This window comes from Lithobates pipiens, unplaced genomic scaffold (genome assembly GCF_037356315.1).
Source record: "Lithobates pipiens isolate NorthernLeopardFrog02 unplaced genomic scaffold, aLitPip1_a1.2 Scaffold_16, whole genome shotgun sequence".
NCBI lineage: Eukaryota > Metazoa > Chordata > Amphibia > Anura > Ranidae > Lithobates > Lithobates pipiens.
In genome coordinates, this window is record NW_027507748.1 from 148566003 (window position 1) to 148586600 (window position 20598).

Sequence of the window (20598 nt, forward strand, 5' to 3'; positions counted from 1 at the left end):
TAGCAACTAGTGACGCTGATCTCTGCTCCATGTGATTGGAGCAGAGATCAGTGTTCACTAAATTAAAGCCCAGCCCCCCACAGTTAGTAACACACCCCTAGGAACACTTAACCCCTACACTGCCACCCACTGGTTAACCCCTTCACTGCCAGTGTCATTTACACAGGAATCACTGTCTTTATATGGCAGTGATTGCTGTATAAATGACAATGGTCCCAAAAATGTGTCAAAAATGTCCGATGTGTCTGCCATAATGTCGCAGTCACAATAAAAAAATAAAAAATATAAAATAAAATAAAAAATAAAAAAAAAAAAAAAAAAAAAAAAAAAAAAAAAAATCGCTCATCGCCGCCATTACTACAAAAAAAAAAAAAAACATTAATAAAAATGCCATAAAACTATCCCCTATTTTGTAAACGCTATAACTTTTGAGCAAACCAATCAATCGCTTATTGCGATTATTTTTACCAAAAATATGTAGAAGAATATGTATCGGCCTAAACTGAGCGAAAATATAACAAAAAGTAAAAAATAATGCGTTTTTTTTCAAAATTGTAACTCTATTTTTGTTTATAGCGCAAAAAATAAAAACCGCAGAGGTGATCAAATACCACCAAAAGACAGCTTTATTTGTGGGAAAAAAAAAAAAAAAAAAAAGAACGTCAATTTTGTTTGGGAGCCACGTAGCATGACCGCGTAATTGAAAGTTAAAGCGACGCAGTGCCGAATCGCAAAAAGTGGTCTGGTCTTTGGCCAGCAAAATGGTCCGGGGCTGAAGTGGTTAAAGTAGTTTTAAAGTCAGCAGGTTTTTAATCTTAATGTAAGCATTAAGATAAAAAGCCATCTGTGTGCAGCAGCCCCCCTAATACTTAACTGAGCCCCATCTCTGTCCATCGAAGTCCATGAGCGCTTCAGCCATCCGCTGTCCGTGGCCTGTGACCCTTTACCCCAATCCAAGACACGCCGGATCTGGGAGACCCGACTGTCACTGACATTCCCGGGTGCGTGATTCTGGGAGGACGTTATAGTAAACCCTCAGAGAGTTATCCGACTGCACGCTACCCGTTTTCGGCTGTGGCTCAGTCGGCAATCGGATAAAGACTGCATGGCATGTCGTGCCATTATCTGACTGCACCCCGATTGGGTGTCCATGCAGAAGGGATGTCCAGTGTTCCAAAGTCTTTTCTTATTGCTCTAATTTCCAGGATGTTGCTAGGGAGCTTGGCTTCTGCCAGTGACCATGCTTTCTGGACCGCGAGGAACTGGAACACTCCTCCCTATCCTTAAATCTGAATAACTTTCCAGCGATAAAGGTAGGGGGGAAAAAAAAAAATATATAAAAAATGTTTTAAAAAAGCAGGCTCAAGAGGAGCATAAACAGGTCAAAAGAAGGAACATGCTTTTCACAGGGTCAAGATGATGTTTGTTGTGTTAGAGAGGTCTCAAAATCAAATTGGCAAAATGGTACAACCTCAAAAAAGGAGGCTACCATGAGGCCTAGAACTCAGTGAGAATCTCACTGGTATTAGGTCCTCGACTTAATTTCTAGAGTGTAAATACTGGAAAAATAAATAAAAATCTCTCTGCAAGAAAAATTTTTGCTTTAGATGTGTCCAGGACCAGATTTAGGTTTTCCAGGTAAATAGAGAGCAGATTTTTGAAAAACGGTCATCAACCGAAAGCCTAGAGCATGCAAATTGTCCTGTGGATGTTGCAGATAGCTGGAAGAGAGATTAGTCCTAACCTGTAACCTGAATGCGTTAAGTTTTAAGAGGGGTTAGATGACATGCTAGGGCCTTTGGGAATACTCATGGAGCAGAGAAAGTCAATAGGCAGTGCGAAAATTAATTGTCTGCCACTGTAAAAAGCTGAAAAAATGCAGACGAGGTAGCTAAAATGTAAAATGCAGATGGGCATCTCGGATGTCTTCAAATGGCAGGTATTGCCCTTGCCTCAGAGATGCAATAACAGACCTTGCACAATTCATTCAAAATGATGGAAACTGAAGGTATATTTGCTGAGGATCCAGTATAGGACAAATATCCCTGTTGAGCATTGGTACTATGAACAGGTTTTAACAGAAACATTTGAACTGGTCATGTGAGGGTTCTATTAGATCTACTCCATGGGACAAGAGATAGTTCTGGACATTCTGCAAATCTGACTGTATTAGGGTGGATTTTGGTCGATTCAAAAAAAAAGTGGTGACCCCACATGTCTGGGACATCTGTGACCCAAAGCAAGAAATTAACAGTTGTCCCCCCAGCTTTTAAAAGTGAGGACAACCCTTCTTTGGCAAGAGGGCTTTGGGGAATACTTGATGGGCTTTGTGGGACAAATCTTACTACAAAATAAATGGCTGAAGATTGAAGTTGAAGCCTGGGTACAGCAATTAGGTGCTCCGTATTTTAAAGAGTAGGAAACACCCGAGGAAGGGGGCTTTGGAATTTTTTTTTATGGAAGTTACGTTTTCCTCTCCTATAACATCCATTATGAATTTTTCAAGTGCATCCACAAAAAAACATCCGACTTCAGGCCCGATTCAAACTTATGCGGGTTGCAGTTTGCATATTGCAGGGTGCATTTTGCGTTTTTCAATACATGCTTTTCATCCATTGAATGAAGTTTATGGAACCAAATAAAAGCCCCCGGCCCTTTCCCTAAAATGCACAGATGTGAACTACATCCAGAGGAAACCATGTTAAAATGGACTGTAGTGTTTGTGGAAAACTGAAAACGCAGTAAAAAAAATGCATAGGTGTGAACCAGGCCTCAAAGGGCACACCCGTTAAGTGTCTTACAGACAACTTCAGTTGTCCAGGCTTTGAACCACGAAATTCTGTGCTTGTGACTGCCAATAATAGCCTTTCTAGAAATTTTCCTCATTGCATGTGTAGCACACTCCTAGGTAGGTGCTAGAAGGAGTATAGTTTTTGGTCTTTCTGCTTAACAGGAAGATGGTCAGGTAGAACTCACTGTGCTCTCTGCCTACCAGGGAGCACAATCTATTAGTTAGGTCTGCCCATTGTACTCCGGTGCAGCTCAGCTTGTTCTGACTGTCCCTCATTGGTCCAATAGGGAGGCATATTGGACAGTGTGAGTGGGCATGACAAGTGGGTGCACAGGCTTTGTTACAGCCCTAGCAATTGGCAGAGGGAAAGTATTGCATTATGGGATACTGTATATAAGGCCAGAGTACATGTGCTCAGAGTTGGTTGAGCTGGGGAACAGAGTCCAGGAGGGAGAGGGATGGGTGCCCTCTCCTCTGCCAAGGAGGCTGTGCGGCCCTGGGTGGTCAACCGAAGGCCCTAGAGAGAATCTGAACTCAGGATGTCCTGCAGAGCTGACAGTGGAACACACCAGAAAGGATCAGATTCTGCCTACCTTGAGTACAGATCTGTGTCTTTGGGGCCCTTTCGAGTGAGGGTCGCCCCCTTCAGCTACAGAAGTCAGTGGATAGGTGTCAGTACAAAGGGGATGCTAGAGTGTCCTGAAAGATAAAATAGTGCATCAAGTCTGCTGCTAGTGAGAGCAAGAAGACTTGGCCCTTCCATACATGCGGCTGTATGGTTAAAGATGCGTGACTGCTGAAGTAATCAAGTGAGAGTTGTCCTCATCTATTGCGAATAGTTCCAGTTGGAGTATCCCACTCATCCCTTCTCCCATTCAAGTTCCAAATAAAATACAAAAACCCAAAATACCCTGGAATGGCCTTTGGGTAACAACCCAGCGGGAGTAAGGGTGGGACAAGAGGGAACTCCTAGCAACCAAGTGGGAACCCCTAGCAACCAAGCGGGAAGTCCTCAGCAAACAAGTGGGGATTATTGGTAACCGGAGAGAGGCCTATGAAGTCAACACTCAGCAAGCCCTACGGGGACAGTGCTACACATGTCCTAGGACATCTACACAAAAACAGAAGAGCAAAAAGGTAATTGTTCAGTTAAGGCACGGTCCTAGAATATATAATTGTGCTGGCTGTTCAAAGTCATAGTCCAGTAAACTTCATTTTGAGGTACTAAAAGAGTTGAGTCTAAGAGTAAAAGAGCATTTAAAAGTGGAACTTCAGTTATTTTTTCATATACCAAATCTTCTGCCCTTGTTTTAATTTTGGATAGTAAAACATTTTTTATTCTGCCAGTAAATACATTATACAGCCAACTTCCTGTTTCTTGTCTGGTAAAAAGCCTAGGCTTATGACATCATGCACAGCTCTCTCTTGTAAGAGTTTGTCAGGAAGGGAGTGGGGATGAGTCATAAGAGGGCCAATGAGAGCTGCAGAGCTGGAGGTGTGCCTCTGTGTGCAAATCCAGGAAGTGAACAGGCAGCAGCTTTAGCTACCCACAGTTAAAATGGTTGCAGCCAGACTCAGCAAAGGGAGATTTCTGTGGCATATTTGGCAAGTACAGAATCACAACATATATAATATAATATGCAAAGTGGTTGGAGGAAAGCTTCGGAATAGCAAAGATGTTTTTATTACAAATTATGTGAGCAGATTGCAGTTCCTGTTGAGTGTCTCAAAAGTTTGCATCTGTAGAACCTTTGAACGAAGGCACATCTTCAATTGATGCAGTAAGATGTTTAAAACTTTTTTCCACTGGATAGAGTTCAAGAGACTTTTGGAAGAACAAAAATCTTTTCTGTACTGATTAAGTTGTCACAGATTGCCTATCCTATTTTTTCATGAACAGGAAATGCCTAGATTTTGCAAATCTTTTTAACCAAAATGAGCATGGCAATACATAGCAGAATAAATCACAATGCCACAGCAGAAGAGAGCATATCAACATTGGCAAAGATTGTTCGGGAAGCTACAGCTTTTTTATTTTATTTTTTTATTTTTTAACCTGCAAGGTAAAGGCATAATTGTGCTAGTACTAGCACATTATGAAATGCTTACCTTAGAATGCCATTCAGTGGCATGTTATCACTCAAAAGGCTTCCATCTTTACCTGGTCTTCATTCCGGGTTCGCATCCACAGGGTGACAGCACTCCCACGCATGCGCACAAAAGTCACAGACCACGCCATGGAGCTCTGAAAGGACAGCACAGTATGCCACAAAACCCAACGTGAAGGGTGAAGATTAGATCTGTTGGTTTTCACCACAGAAAACCCTGCGGCGGGAAAGGTAAGTGGAGTTTTCTAAGACATTTTTGTATTTTCTTACAAAATGTCTACTTTGATTAGTAAAAGTTGTCATGCCTATGTGTCACCACCGGAGGCTGTATGGAGCACATACCTTCTCATGCTTCCTCAAGAAATCACGCTGTGTCTGGAGCAGCAGTCTTTTTCTCTCCAGCCAGCAGCAGACCTCCGGTAAGTTTGGGGGGGGGGGGGGGGATTTTCTCTTCTCCAGACACCCCCCACCTGTGCTATATGCTCCCCCTCTTCACGAAGAAGAGCGTCGGGAGAAAAAAAAAAAAACTGATCAGCACACTGCTACTTGGCAGCTTCTAGGCTCTCTCCTCACCATTTTTTCTCCCCCTCACGTGTTTTTTTTTTTTTTAAAGGAAGGGGCAGAGCTTAGCACAGCATTGACATCCTCCAACATCCAGAGCGGGAATGTGTTTTTTAAAGCACCGTTATTACTGCTGCTACACAAGAGCGTAGAGGGGCATGAAAGCGGTTTGGTGACACAAGCATTCCTTTTGACACATTTACTATTGCATCAGGCTTAGCATTAAATAGCAGTGGCTGACTATTGCACAAGCAATGGATGCGATTTCTTCTAGTAGTACCTCTGCTTTGTGCATCGGGCTATTCAGAATAGGGGGGGGGTTGAAACACCCCAAAAAAAAAACAACAAGCTAAAAAAAAGTGTCTCCCTCAAGCTCTGAAAAGCCTACTCTACAAATGGCATTCTCCCCTTAGAGGGAGTGGCTGGTCAGAGAGCATCGGGGGCCATGAAATGTTTGCAACTGTTTTCAGCACTGCAGCCCCTGTTCATTTTACTCTTTCCTACGCCATGGTAGGTTTAAAAAAAAAAAAAAAAAAGTTTAGCGACTTTAATCGCATCCCAGTGTGGTCAAGATGCGACAGGGTCTCTTCCATTTTCCTAGGACCCTCAGACTGAGGAACTAGGGGCAGGAGAAGACGAATTTCCCTCAGGGGACCGCGGTGAGGCTGATGACTCCTCTTGTGAAGTGTCAAATGCGGGAGATTCAGCTTTCACAATCTGTAAGATCAATGGTACAATTTCTTGCTGAATGATCCGCTTCACATTTATGTACCCTTAACCGAGTGTTTGGGTTCGCTAAAGCCTCCTCAAGCTGTGCATGCTTTTTCCTGTCCATTCTTTGTTGGAAAAGTTTTTTTTGTATCTGAAGGATCACCCAGATAAGCATTATTTTCCTTTCTAAAAAGTTTTCACACTTTATCCTATGGCTTTAAGCCTTGCGCCCTTCACCAAGTGTCATGCAAGAAGCTCCTGGCTAGTCTTCCTTTTTGCGGTGAAACAGCTATCTGGGGATAATTTGGATAACATATCAAAAAGAGTTTTTAGTAAAAGATACCCCTTTTGCCATTTTAGTGAAGGAGTAAATGTATTTTTATTTCAAAGCTCCTTCTTCTGTGCCAGGGGAATTAGCCTCTAGGAAGTCACGACGGCTTCCTCAGTTGGGTTCAAAGGGTAATCCTCAGGGTTAACCCCAGGGACAAAAGAGGTCTTGGGGGAGGAAGCCTACAAGATACTGTAGCCTCCTTATGAGAAGGTGCCCCCCACTTCCTCAATAGGGAGAATTCTTCTGCAGTTCTCAGGGATCTGGCAGGAGTGTCAAGAAGAATGGGAGACTTCCTCAATAGCTCCAAGAGTTCCGTCTCCTCGTTTTCTCAGATCATACATTCCTAAGGATCCAGAGAAAAATAAGTCTCTCAAGCATTGGACCATCTTTTGGCAAAAAGTGTTCATGGTGGCCCCCATGTAAGACCAGAGGTTGGGGTTTGGTTAAATCCAAATGGACACTCTGGATCTCAAAAATCTAAAATTCAATTCCTGAATATAATCTTTTTTTAAATCCAATCTGTTATCTCCATCTTACAAGGAGGGGAACTTCTGGCGGCAACCGAGATGCATATCTCCATATGCCAATTTCCTCGTACACTAGTAATATCTACTTTCAAAGTGGAAAATCTTAAATTTTCAGTATGTAGCTGTGCTTTCCGATCTAGCTGCTGGACCTCAAGTACAAAGGTTGTGGCCCCTCTTCTAGCCAAAAGGTATAACAATTATGGTTTACCTAGTCAATTTGTTCTTGATAGACCAGTCGGTAGCCTGCTTAGACCAAAGTATGGTCACCACATTCGACTACCTGGAATATCTAGGTCGGTTTCTCAACCTAGGAGGTATCTTCTTTAAAACCATGAAGAAAATACTTGGGACTGATCATAGGTACACCCAGAAAAGTGTATTCATACACCAGGCAAAGATCAGCGCCATAAATAAACGGATATTGGCAGTCAAAGCAAAATTAATTTCTCCTATTCAACTTTGCATAAGGTTATTGGGAAAGATGGTGGCTTCATTAGAGGACGTTCCTTATCCTCATTTTCATTCTAGATTGCTGCAAAACAGTATCCCATTGGCTTGAAACAAAGGGTTCAAGCTCTACATTCCCAATGTGTCTGACTCCAAAGCCTATGGTCACATCACCCTGATAGCCTTCAAGATCGGACGAGATCAGGCGCTAAGCAGGGTTGGGCCTGGTTAGTACCTGGATGACAGACCACCTGTAAATACCAGGTGCTGTAGGCTGGGTGAGGCGGAGCCTCAGTTTATGGTTAACATCCAAAAATCTGCAAAGGGGAAAATCTTTCCTTCAGTTACCTGGGAAATAGTAACATGTGCCAACCTTTTTTTGTTTGGGTTGGAAGATAGTCCTGAAAGAGGCAGCTGTCCAAGAGCAGTGGCCCAGATCAGAAATGGCCTTGCCCATTAACATTTTAGAAATTCAGGCAGAGCACTTGGTCCTGAGGGCCTGAACGTTCAGTTTAAGGTATTGTCCTGCCAGGATTCAATCCGCCTATGCCACAGCAATGGCCTATATCACCAAGGGGGCACAAGAAGCTGTGCGGCCCAGAGAAAGGTGAATCTTATCCTATCTTGGGCAGAAAACAATGTACTTTGCCTATCGGCAGTCTTCATTCTAGGAATAGAAAAAATTGGCAGGCGGACTACTTGAGTCGCCAGCAGTTGTTCCAGTAAGAATTGTTTCTTCACCCCAAAATTTTCTAGTTAATATGTCATGGATGGGGGATTCCAGACATAGATCTGTTTGCATCCAGGTTCAACAAAGAAATCGCCAACTTTGTGTCAAGAACAAAGGATTCGCTAGCATGTGAAACAGATGCCTTGCTATTCCAGTGGAAATCGGTTCTCACCGATTTGTGTATTCTCTCCTATTCTGCCTGCGTCCACGACTTCTTCACAGGATCAAGCAGGAAGGGAAGTCGTTAATTCTTGTGACCCCCAGCAGGGTCCAGGAAATCTTGGTATGCAAAGATCGTAGAGATGGCAGTAGGGGACTCGTGGACCTTTCATGGCCAGACCTTCTCTGGCAAGGTCCAGAGTTCCACCCTACTTTAAAAACGATAAATTTAACTGTTTGCCTATTGAGACCCACACTCTGAAGCGTGGGCTGTCAGGTTTGGTAGTTTTCTACCTTTGTTAATGCAAGGGAGCCAGCCTCCATGGTTATACATTATGGAGTCTGGGAAACATATGTCTCCTGGTGTGAAACCAGGAGCTGCACCCCAGGAAATAAGTCAAGGTAGAGTCCCTGACTTTTCTGCAGATGGGGTGAGAAATAAAGCTAGCCTTAAAGTGCTTTCCAAGGACAGCTCTCCTCCTTATCTGTATTATTTCAATGGCAACTTGCTTCGCTTTCTTTGGTTCATAACTTTCTTCAGGGGGTAACATGGCTTAATCTCCGGTTAGGTAACCCCTGAACCCTTGGGACTTGAATTTAGTTTTGTCAGCATTACAAAACAGCGATTTTTTGGGCCGATACAACATATTCCCAAGCTCTTTTTTGACAGGAATTTTTTTTTCTGGTAACCATATCTGCTGCAAGAAGGGCATCAGTATTGGCTGCTCTTTGTTTTTTTTTATTATTTACAAGGATAAGGTAGCATTGCTTCCTCATCCTAACTTTTTACCAAAGGTAGTATCAGGTTTTTATCTAAACCAGGATTTTGTCCTACCTACATTTTTCCAGAACCCTGTTCTTTGGAAGAAAAATCACTACTACATTTTCTTTATGTGGCGAGAGCAGTCAACGTCTACTGCTGATTGCTTAGATTTGGAAAACTGATGTTTTGTTTGTGTTGCCTGAAGGTCCTAAAAGAGGACAGGCAGCATCAAAAGCGACTATTTCTAAATGGATTTGACAAGTAATCGTTCAAGCTTATGGTTTAAAGAGGTAATACTACCCTCTCAAATTAAAACGCACTCCTCTAGGGCTGTTAGTGCTTTGTGGGAAGTGCATCACCAAGCCTCCATGGCTCAATTCTGCAAGGCAGCAACTTAGTCTTCAATCCATACATTTACCAGATTCTATCTGGTAGATGTAAAAAGAAATGAGGATGTTGCCTTTGGGCGCAGTGTACTGCAGGCAGCAGTATAAATCCTCTGATCTCATGGTGCCCTACTTGGTTAGGTCTCCCTCCCCTCAGTTGGCATTGCTCTGGGACATCCCACATAGTAATTACTATGGCTCAGTGTCCCTTCATATACGATTAAAGAAGATATGATTTTTATAAACAGCTTACCTGTAAAATCCTTTTCTTTTGAAATACATCACGGGACACAGAGGTCCCATCCCTCTTTCTAGTATACACATGTATTGCTTTGGTACACTCCCAGTAGTAGGAGGGGTTATATAGGGAGGCAACTTCCTGTTTAGGCTGTGCCAGTATCCTGCACCTGAAGGTGGACTATAACCCACATAGTAATTACTATGGCTCTGTGTCCCGTGAAGTACTTAAAAAAAAAAAAAACGATTTTTACAGGTAAGCTGTTGTAAAAATCCTATTACTCCTCACACAAACCACATGAAACAAAAAGGCAACTGCATAGTGCACACCGTATAAAAATTTATTAAAATTACCCTTTTTAAAAAAAAAAAAAAAAAAACTCTTACAAGAAGTATATAGAAAAATAGCTCTAATACATAGAGAGTGGTTGACATGCCAGGCAAAGCACCTACACCACTAATTTTAGATGGTGATGAATCAGGTAAAAAAGCCAGAGGGCAAATGCATCCCATTTTTCTGCTACAATGGGCCAATGGTAGTCTTGAGATGCTTGCTCCTCTTTACTGATACCCAAGGTGTGACAAAACACTAACGCATCCAGATGCAGTGTGGTTAACCAATAAATATTGGTTTAGACTGCTTAAATAATTACAGCGAAACACCACAAGCTCTTAGGCCAGTTTGTTTTAGCCTTCGTTTTTAGTCCTGTATGCTACATCTTTTAGATGCCACCTATTAGAAAGTTTGTGGGACCGCGGTTAACGCACATGAAAATCGCAGATGTACCCACACTGCGGGCCAAACTGCAGTGCACCACTGCAAAACCAGTATTAATTGTATAAATGTGCCCTTATTATCAGGGTGCCTACTCATCTGGTTCACAATAAATCACAAGTAAATAGACAGTCTCTTGCCTTACGTAAACCATTTTGAGTTTACCAACTGTCTGTATTTGTTTTATTAGATATTTTTTGTATATAGTTAACCCTAATGTTGGGGTGCTCAAAAAGGGGTGGGTGGGGGTATTTGTTAGGGCTAAAAACTTCCAAAAAAAAATGTGATTAAAAAACAACCCAGAGGAAGAGGCACAGATTGGCTAAATAAGTTCCCTTGCCTTTCCACCCCTCCACACACACACCATTACAGATTTGTGGCTGTATGAATTCTCAGCTTACCGTGTATATGGCTAGAAGTGCCAGCTGGTTATAAGGTCGTCCATTCTTTGGAGCAATGTGTTGTGCCTTTAGGTACCAGCTGCAAAGACATTGTTAAGAATGTTCACCAGGCAGATCAGGTTTCTTATAAATGAAATCACACCTTCCACCTCCCCCCAAACATTAGAAGCACATTTGTACGCAAGTTTGCTGCATGTTAAACACATAAAATTTCTGTAACCCATTTCTTTATCCTCACTTCTACCCTCCACTGAGCAGTGTTAACGTTGGCAGCAAATTTAAATTTAGTTATAGTTTTAGTGTTTTCACTAAAATGCCATTTTAGTCTTCTGCAATTGTTTTAGTCATATTTAGTCAACTAAAATCTCCAGTACATTTTAGTCTAAAATCGAATGGCGGTAGTTAAAGTGGAGTTCCACACTTAAAAAAACAAAAAAAAAAAAAAAACATATTTGGAGAGAATAGGATTTTTTGTACTCAGCATTAAATCCTTTTCTCTGGAATTCACCGACCGACACAGCTCCTCTCTGTAACAAAATGGGTTGTTAGCCCTATCACTGGAGATTACTAGGCAAAGTTGTAATACAACACTTCAGAACTTTTAGTTCGCTGTCCCTAGGCTACAATCCCCACAGTCTGCCCTAGCAGCCTCAGTACGTCAACAAGCAGTATAACGTAAAAGAGAGAAAAAAAAAAAAAAAAAAAAAAAAAAAAAAAGGGAGGGGTGGGTGCTGTGTCGGTCGGTGAAAAAAAGGAGAAAAAGGATTTTACGGCGAGTACAAAAAAATCCTACTCTCTCTTATATTCACCGACTGACACAGCTTCTCTCTAACAAAATGGGACGTCCCCAAGCAGTGCCAAACAAGGGGTGGGAAAAACAGCATAAAAACTTCATCCACTATGACAAGTGAGAACTAGTGAAACTAAACCCACAAAAAAAACAGCAGTGCGTGGAAAAACCACCACCACCTTAACCGGGTATCCTCAACAGGAGTGATCCCCAATACCGCAACCAAATGCAGAAGCAATGCAACAGTGCATCAACATAACAATGCTGCGTGGTGGCCGACGAGATCGCCATGCCCTTCTTTGGACCAGCCACCGAAACAAACAGAGTCTGACTTCCGAAAGGGAGCCGTAGCAGCCAAATACACCTTCAGGACCCAAACCACGTCCAGAGAGTGAAGGGCCACCTCCTTGGGGTGCTTCGGCTTAGGACACAGCGATGGTAATACAATGTCCTCATTGATATGAAAAGCCAAGACCACTTTCAGCAGAAAGGACAGTTGTGGACGCAACACCACCTTATCCTTGTGGATAATAAAATAGGGCGACTTACAGGACAAGGCCGCCAGTTCCGAAACCCTCCTGGCCGATGTGATGGCCACTAGAAAGATCACTTTCTGGAAAAGAGTCAACAGGGGAATCTCCCTAATATTCTCAAACGGCGGTTTATGAAGCTCCGACAACACCAAGTTCAAATCCCATGGGGGTAACGGTAGACACACCGGAGGGACTACATGTCGAACCCCCTGAACGAAGGTACTCACTAAGAAGTGCGATGCCAGGGGTCGTTGAAAGACAGCTAAGGCTGAGATTTGCCCTTTGATGGTGCTTAATGCCAACCTCTGGTCCACTCGCTGCTGGAGAAACAGCAGGATCCTTGCTATGGAAAAGGAACGCGGATGCCATCCTTTCTCCTCACACATGGAGATGCAGGCCTTCCTGGTACGATGGTATATCTTCCGAGAAGAATATTTCCGTGCCCTTAACATAGTCGGAATCACCGAGTCACAGAGTCCGACAGACCCCGGTTCCTCAACACCTGGCTCTCAATAGCCATGCCGTTAAAGCCAGTTATGGTAAAGCAGGATGGAAAATTGAGCCTTGTGATAGGAGGAGGTCTTCTATCAACGGCAGTCGCCAGGGAGCGTCTGCCACCAGACGCTCCAGGTTTGCGTACCAAGGACGCTGAGGCCAATCTGGGGCAACCAGAATCACTGGGATCCCCTCGGCTTCCACTCTGCGAAGTAGACGTGGTAACAGTTTCAGTGGAGGAAAGGCTTAGATCGGCTGGTACTGATCCCACTGAGCCACCAGCGCGTCTGATGCCCCTGCCCACGGATCTCGTCCTGGACACGAATCTTGGCACCTTCCGATTGAGACGGGAGGCCAGTAGATCCACATCTGGTGTTCCCCACTTCAGGCACAGCAGCCTGAAAGTCTCCGGATGCAATGCCCATTCTCCTGGGTCCAGCATCCGACGACTCAGATAGTCCACCTGCCAGTTCTCCACTCCCAAGATGTAAATGGCCGACAGGGCCGGTACGTGTCGCTCTGCCCACCAAAGTACGTGAGCGACTTCCCGAGCAGCGGCTGAGCTTCTTGTTCCCCCTTGGTGATTTAGGTACGCCATAGCCATGGCGTTATCCGTCTGTATCCTGATCAGACGCCCTTGAAGACACACCGACCATGTGTGGAGACACAGCCTGATTGCTCTCAATTAGAGCAGATTGATCGGCAACTCGGATTCGTCGACCAGAGGCCCTGAGCCGACTGAATGCCCATCACTCCACCCCAGCCGGATAGACTGGCGTCCGTAGTGATCACCGTCCATTTCAGAGGAAGGAACGATTTTCCGGACTGAATCACCGGGGACCTCAATCACAAGATCAGAGAGTCCCCGACTGCCTGGCTCACCTGGATCTGTCAATCTAGGGACAGCTGAGATTTGTCCCATTTTAACAAGATTTCCTTCTGCGACACTCTGGTGTGGAACTGGGCGTAGGGTACTGCCTCGAAGGAGGTTACCATGAGTCCCAGTACTCGCATGCAAAACCTGAGCGACGACCACTTGCGCTTCATCAGTAGTTTGACCGTGGATCTGAGAGTCTGCAATTTGTCTGAAGGGAGAAAATCTCTCGCTTCCCTGGAGTCCAACAGCAAACCTAGGTACTCCAGACGCTGGGTCGGTACAATCACAGACTTCTTTCGGTTCAGCAGCCATCCAAATTCTTGCAGGGTCTGCATGGTGATCGCCACATCCTCCTCTAATTCTGAGGAGGAAGATGCTCTCAGGAGGAGATCGTCTAGGTAGCCCACAATTGCGATCCCACGTTGTCTCAGCAACACAAATACTGGAGTCAGTACTTTGGTAAAGACTCGGGAGGCTGATGCCAAACCAAAGGGAAGAGCCACAAATTTGTATTGGGCTTCCCCGACTGCAAACCGCAGACATTTTTAATGCCAAAAGCATATGGGTATGTGCAGGTACACATCCTGGATGTCCAAGGACACCAGGGAGTCCCCTTGATGGAGTGCAGCGACTACTGAGCGAACCGATTCCTTCCTGAACATCTGCACTTTTACTAAATGATTGAGGGCCTTTAGGTCCAAGATTGGACATACCCCTTCTTTCGGAACCACAAACAGATTTGAGTAGAATCCCTAAAAGCGTTCCGATTCCGGAACTGGTACAATAACCCCGCGATTCAGAAAATCCCTTACCGCCCCCAACAGGGCCTCCCGGTGAACCGGGGATACGGGTATGCTGGAGGGGAAGAATCTGTTTGGCGGCCAAGAGAGAAACTATCTTGTAGCCTGTGGAACTCAGATCGCAGACCCATTGGATGGATAACCGGGAGGACCACCGGGCTGCAATCTCCCGAAGGCGACCCCCCACCCGAGACATTGGTGGGGACAAACCTTCATGCAGTAGCACTTTTATTCGCAGGCTTGTTAGGCTTGCGATTCCAGGGACGTTTTTGACCGTCCGCGGCCGTCCTGTCGGGCTGGGGACGTTTCGTCGAAGCTCCGGGCGGACGAAAAAGCAGTTTTTGAGCGGAAAAAGAGGGCCCTTGCCTACGGCGTGGCTCCTCAGCTTTCCTGGCCTGTGGGAGTAGAGTACCCTTACCCCCAGTGGCATTTTTAATAAGGTCATCTAACGAGGCTCCAAAAAGCTGGTCGCCAAGGAAAGGCAGGTCTGTCAGAGCTTTTTTGGATGCCTGGTCAGCAGACCAGCATTTTAGCCAAATCAGGCACCTCAGCACCACAGCTGACACTGAAGCCCTGGATAACAGAGGGAGAGTATCCAGGGCTGCGTCACAGACGTACTTAAGGCCTTGCACTAGTTAGTCTGCTAGTTCCACGCAGACAAGAGAAGCCTGTTGCTCTCCCAATTCGCGGTGAAAAAGTTTTGCCCATTCAGTCAGTGTCTGCGACACAAGTGCGGATGCCAGTACAGGTCGCACGGCTGACCACACAACCGTAAACAAGGAACGAGCCACCGCCTCGGCCTTCCTGTCCGTGGGATCCTTGAATGCAGGAGTCCCCTCAACCGGGATAGTGGTCACTTTATTTAACCTGGATACTGGGAGGTCCACGACCGGAGGGGCCGACCATTTCTTGAGAAGGCTTTCCTCAAAAAGGGGTAACGCACCGCCATGTATTTGGGGACCGAAAAGGTCCGTTGCGGGCGACCCAATTCCTTGTAAATAAACTTGTCAAAATAAGTCAGATACGGGAATACCTTAGGTGAACGTGCTGGCTTGTGGGACCCAAAAGGGACCGGTACATCAGCAGAAGGATCCGCTGGCTCCTGAATCTTCAGGGTATCACGCACAGCAGTGATAAGTGCTCCAACAAGTGCTTTGTCGCGCACGGACCCGGATAGGGACTCATCCTCACTGTCCGAACGGTCCTGGTCAGCGTCACAAGACAGAGCAGGGGTCACTGGCCTCAGCAGGACCCGAGTCTGCGTCAGAGCTCTCCCCAGAGGACGGGGGGGGGGGGCAGGGGCCGCTTTTTATCACCTTTCTTCCCATGCACCGCCTCTATCTTGGCAACGAATTAATTGAGGACCGCCTTCAGGGTGTCTATAGGGACTGAGGGGTTCTAACCCGCCGGACTCACCGCCCTGAGGAGTTCAGCGCTGTTTTACAGCAGTGCCTGTAGATCCCTAGCGCTCCCAGATGCAGAGGTACCAAAGCTGTGTCGCTAGCAGGCTGTCAGCACGATCGTAGAACGATTGCTGAGCGATCTGAAACACGTGCCCAGATTACACAGAAAGCTTCCCAGCGCTCTGTGATGACAAAACAGGAAGCTGAGAGCGTAGGAGTTGCTGCTAGAGCACAAAAAAAGTAGTCCGGCTTCAGGAAAATGGCTGCCAGTGTTCCGAATAGGGAATCACTGGGAAAATGGCCACTTGAAGCATGCTGTCCCTTGCCCACACTGAAAATGTCCGCCAGCCAGCGTTATGAGAGGCAGAAAGAAAAACATGGCAGACACAGCGTTGCACCAACACAGGGACAAACCTCACAGGCACCCTCCGGGAAGAAGCACTCAGGACCCAGACACCCCAGCACAGCCAGAACCCAGGTGAGAGCTCAGGGGGCGCGCACACACACACACACACACACACACACACCGCTCAGTATCCATGTACAGCCCCTCCATGAGGGGGGAAGGAGGGGAGATGGGGACAGGGGAGAGAAGAGAGGGGGGTGAGGGGGGCCCCCCGAATCGACCTCCCAGGGAATGCCCAGCTGCTCAACCCAGCCGAGACAGGGAGAGCTGTACTTACCAGTCCTAAAGAGCTGGGAGACATTCCATAGCCAACTCGTGATCAGTACAGGGAAGTCTACTGGCCCGGCATACTGTGACGCAGACATCAGTAGCCCGGTCGTATGTATGCCCGGAGCATAAAGCTCACGACCACCTCTGGAGCTGAGGTATGTTGTGGCCTGCCGAGCCATAGTTGCGACCAGCACACGCTCGATGGCCAGACTGGGGAGACTACAAGGATAAGTGAACCAGCCTGTCACCCAGCCGGCTGTTGATAGAAGAAGATCACAGGATCATTCAACCTGCGCAAAAAGCCAAGCTTCAGCATAAAAAAAAAAAAAAAAAAAAAAAACACGGACCTATGGGCCCGCAGGGTTCCTAGGTGTATCTCCTTCACTAGGCAAAATAAAACTGAGGCTGCTAGGGCAGACTGTGGGGATTGTAGCCTAAAAGTTCTGAAGTATTGTATTATAACTTTGCAGTAATTTCCAGTGATAGGGCTAACAACCCATTTTGTTACAGAGAGGAGCTGTGTCGGTCGGTGAATATAAGAGAAATTTTTTTTTTTTGGCTGGGCTCTTGACGTCACTTCCCTCGGCACAGGAAGGGAGATCAGCTCTGCCCCTCCCTCTTGTCAATCATCTGGGACACGTCTCAGATGCCAGATGATTGCCCGGCCAATCACGGCGTTCAGCCCTGCTTGCGTATGCGCAGTGAGTGCCTGGCTGTGAAGCCACAGCTGGGCGCCCACAGTTACAATGCCGGCGCTGCCAAGCGGAGGGGGGGAGACGAGCAGGGCTTCGATCACACACATCGCTGGACCCTGGAACAGGTAAGTGTCCGATTATTAAAAGTCAGCAGCTGCAGTATTTGTAGCTGCTGACTTAATTGTTTATTTTTTTATTTTATTTTATTTTTTAAGCGGAACACAGCTTTAAATTTGTAATGCATTATTTAAGCATTTCTCTACAATTTCCAAACTCATATACTGCTGGAGTGAAAAAAAAATTGTTATTTATGTATTAAAGGTTTGAATATGCACTACAGGACCAGTGTTAATTTTGAAGTCGAATTTCAATTTAGTTTTAGTCATACACTTTTGACCAAAATGCCATTTTAGTTTTAGTCATCAATTGTATCAGTCGTCGAAAATGTTTTAGACGAAGTTAACAGCTTCTGAGACACTGGTGAAAAAAGCCAGTGCATCCCAGCTGCCTCCTGGGAAAGCTACATCACCAGTGTCTTCTAGAAAGCTCATATATTCTGGAAAAACTCTTGAGATGTCAGGGAGAGACATCTGGGAGTAGCAGTTATTTCTAAGAACTAGAAAGAAGCTGCCCGCCAATAACATTGGTTTAAAAGATGGCAGTGCAGACATTCCTGGTATGGGGTAAATGAAGCAATGAAATTAGATAAAACATTTATAAAGCACATGTTAACCACTTCCGGACCGGTGCACGCCGATATACGTCCTAACTTTGAAGAGGGATATCTTTGTTATGGCAGAAGCTAGCTGCCATAACCCCAGTATCCTCTTCAGTGGGTGGTCCTGTTAACGATTATAGTGTTCTCTGCAGGGGATTCTCTGCGAGATCACTTTTAATCGACAGCGGGGAGAGGGCCCCCCTCCCCTTTCGATGCCCTCTGCCACTTACTGGAGCAGTCAGTAGCTGCGGAGGCGATCGAATCCTTCTACTTGCTTGGTATGGAGACGAGTGAGGGAAAGATGAGCGCCCACCCGATGCCATTGCAGGGCGGAAGCGATATCAAAAGTCACTTCCGCCCATAGCTCTTAAAAGGGCCATTATTTTTTTTTTTTTATTGCATCTTAGTGTAAATATAAGATCTGAGGTCTTTTTGACCCCACGTTTCACATTTCAGAGGTCCTGTCATGCTTTTTTCTATTACAAAGGAAAAAGTTAAATAAATAAGAAAAAAAAAAAATTTGAACACGCCCCGTCCCGCCAAGCTCGCGTGCAGAAACAAATGCATACGTGAGTAGCACCCGCATATGAAAAAGGTGTTCAAACCACACATGTGAAGTATCAGTGTGATTGGTAGAGCTAGAGCAAGAATTTTAGCCCTAGACCTCCTCTAACACAAAACATGTCACCTGTAGAATTTTTTAAACGTTGTCTATGGAGATTTTTTAAGGGTAAAAGTTTGTCGCCATTCCACGAGCGGGTGCAATTTTGAAGCATGACATGTAGAGTAACAATTTATTCGGGGTAACGTTATGTTTCACAATATAAAAAAAAAAAAAAAATGGGCTAACTTTACCGTTGTCTTATTTTTTAATTTAAAAAAAGTGTATTTTTTCCCAAAAAAAGGTGCGCTTGTAAGACAGCTGCGCAAATACGGTGTGACAAAGTATTGTAACAACCAACATTTTATTCTCCAGGGTGTTAAAAAAAAAAAAGTAATTTTCTAGCAAAAAAAGAAAACAACAAATCTCAGAAAGAGGCTTGGTCCTTAAGTGGTTAATCAGAATAAATGCGCTTCCTATACCAATCTCATCATTGTTGGCTTTTTTTCTTTTTTTTTTTTTTAAAGGAAGGGGGGCAGGGGTCTGCTTTAAAGTAGTATAAAAATTATATAAAATGGAGATAGTTACCTGCGAGCTTTTCCATAGTTACATGTGTCTGCAGCCAACTCTCTGTAACGAGCAATATCACCTTGGCAAATCATGGATCGCTGTGCACTGATCAAAGCAAACTTCACCTGAGCAAAATGAAAAGCATTTCTCACAAACTGAAAATCATAACATAATGCAAAAAAAAAAAAAAAAAAAAAAAAACCCCACACACACACCACATACCGTTTTGCGAAGGGGCTTGCTGCGAATTGCCATTCCATCCATATAATCCTCCAATTTAAACTGGTATGTTGTCTGCAACTTCTGAAGCAAACCATCAAAAAACATTGTACCCTATGAAGAAGACAAAATTGTGATTGCTGAAAAACACAAAAACAAGCACATACCCACAAAAATTTTTTTTTAAAAAAATATAAATAAAAAAAATATATATCACTGAAGATCAAATGAACATTCCTGGCCTGCAAAAGTCCTTCATCTGGCACTCAAGTGTTAAAAACTACAGAGCTTCTGCCATTTATACAAGAGAGCCTTCACACATGCGGACAGTATGTCCGTATTTCATACATCCGTTTTCGGATGAAAGACGGACATGCATGCATTCCTATGGGATAGCGGGTGTCTGCGGATGAACATGGCCTAAACTGAGGTAAAAATGCGTAAATTATATATATATATATATATTATATATATATATATATATTTAATATATATATATATATATATATAATATATATATATATATATATATATATATATATATATATCCCACCCACAAGGGTTTATAACCCCTTTAACCACCTCAGCCCCGGACCATTTTGCTGGTCAAAGACCAGACCACTTTTTGCGATTCGGCACTGCGTCGCTTTAACTGACAATTGCGCAGTCATGCGACATGGCTCCCAAACAAAATTGGCGTCCTCTTTTCCCCCACAAATAGAGCTTTCTTTTGGTGGTATTTGATCACCTCTGCGCTTTTTATTTTTTGCGCTATAAACAAAAATAGGGCGACAATTTTGAAAAAAAAAAAATGCATTCTTTTTTACTTTTTGTTATAATAAATATCCCCCAAAAATATATAAAAAAGTTTTTTCCCTCAGTTTAGGCTGATGGGTATTCTTCTACATTTTTTTTTTTTTTTTTTTTAACCAAAAATATCGCAATAAGCGATTATTGATTGGTTTGCGCAAAAGTTATAGCGTTTACAGAATAGGGGATAGTTCTATGGCATTTTTATTAATATATTTTTTTTTACTAGTAATGGCGGCGTTCAGCGATTTTTATTGTGACTGCGACATTATGGCGAACACATCGGACATTTTTGACACATTTTTGGGACCATTGTCATTTATACAGCAATCACTGCTATATAAATGCAGTGATTCCTGTGTAAATGACACTGGCAGTGAAGGGGTTAACCAGTGGGTGGCAGTGTAGGGATTACGTGTTCCTAGGGGTGTGTTACTAACTGTGGGGGTTGGGCTTTCATTTAGTGAACACTGATCTCTGCTCC

The 20598-nt window shown here is 44.3% G+C and overlaps 1 protein-coding gene across 1 annotated transcript in view; it reads right to left on the minus strand.

Moving 5' to 3' along the window:
• The window catches only part of SMG6 (SMG6 nonsense mediated mRNA decay factor), a 479367-nt gene that overhangs the window by 426639 nt on the left and 32130 nt on the right, over window positions 1-20598 (minus strand). The window contains exons 4-6 of the mRNA XM_077480585.1: window positions 19308-19418; window positions 19104-19210; window positions 10928-11006 (exon numbers count right to left, since the gene is read on the minus strand). Coding sequence (XP_077336711.1) covers window positions 10928-11006; window positions 19104-19210; window positions 19308-19418 — 297 coding nt within the window. The remainder of the gene's footprint in view (window positions 1-10927; window positions 11007-19103; window positions 19211-19307; window positions 19419-20598) is intronic.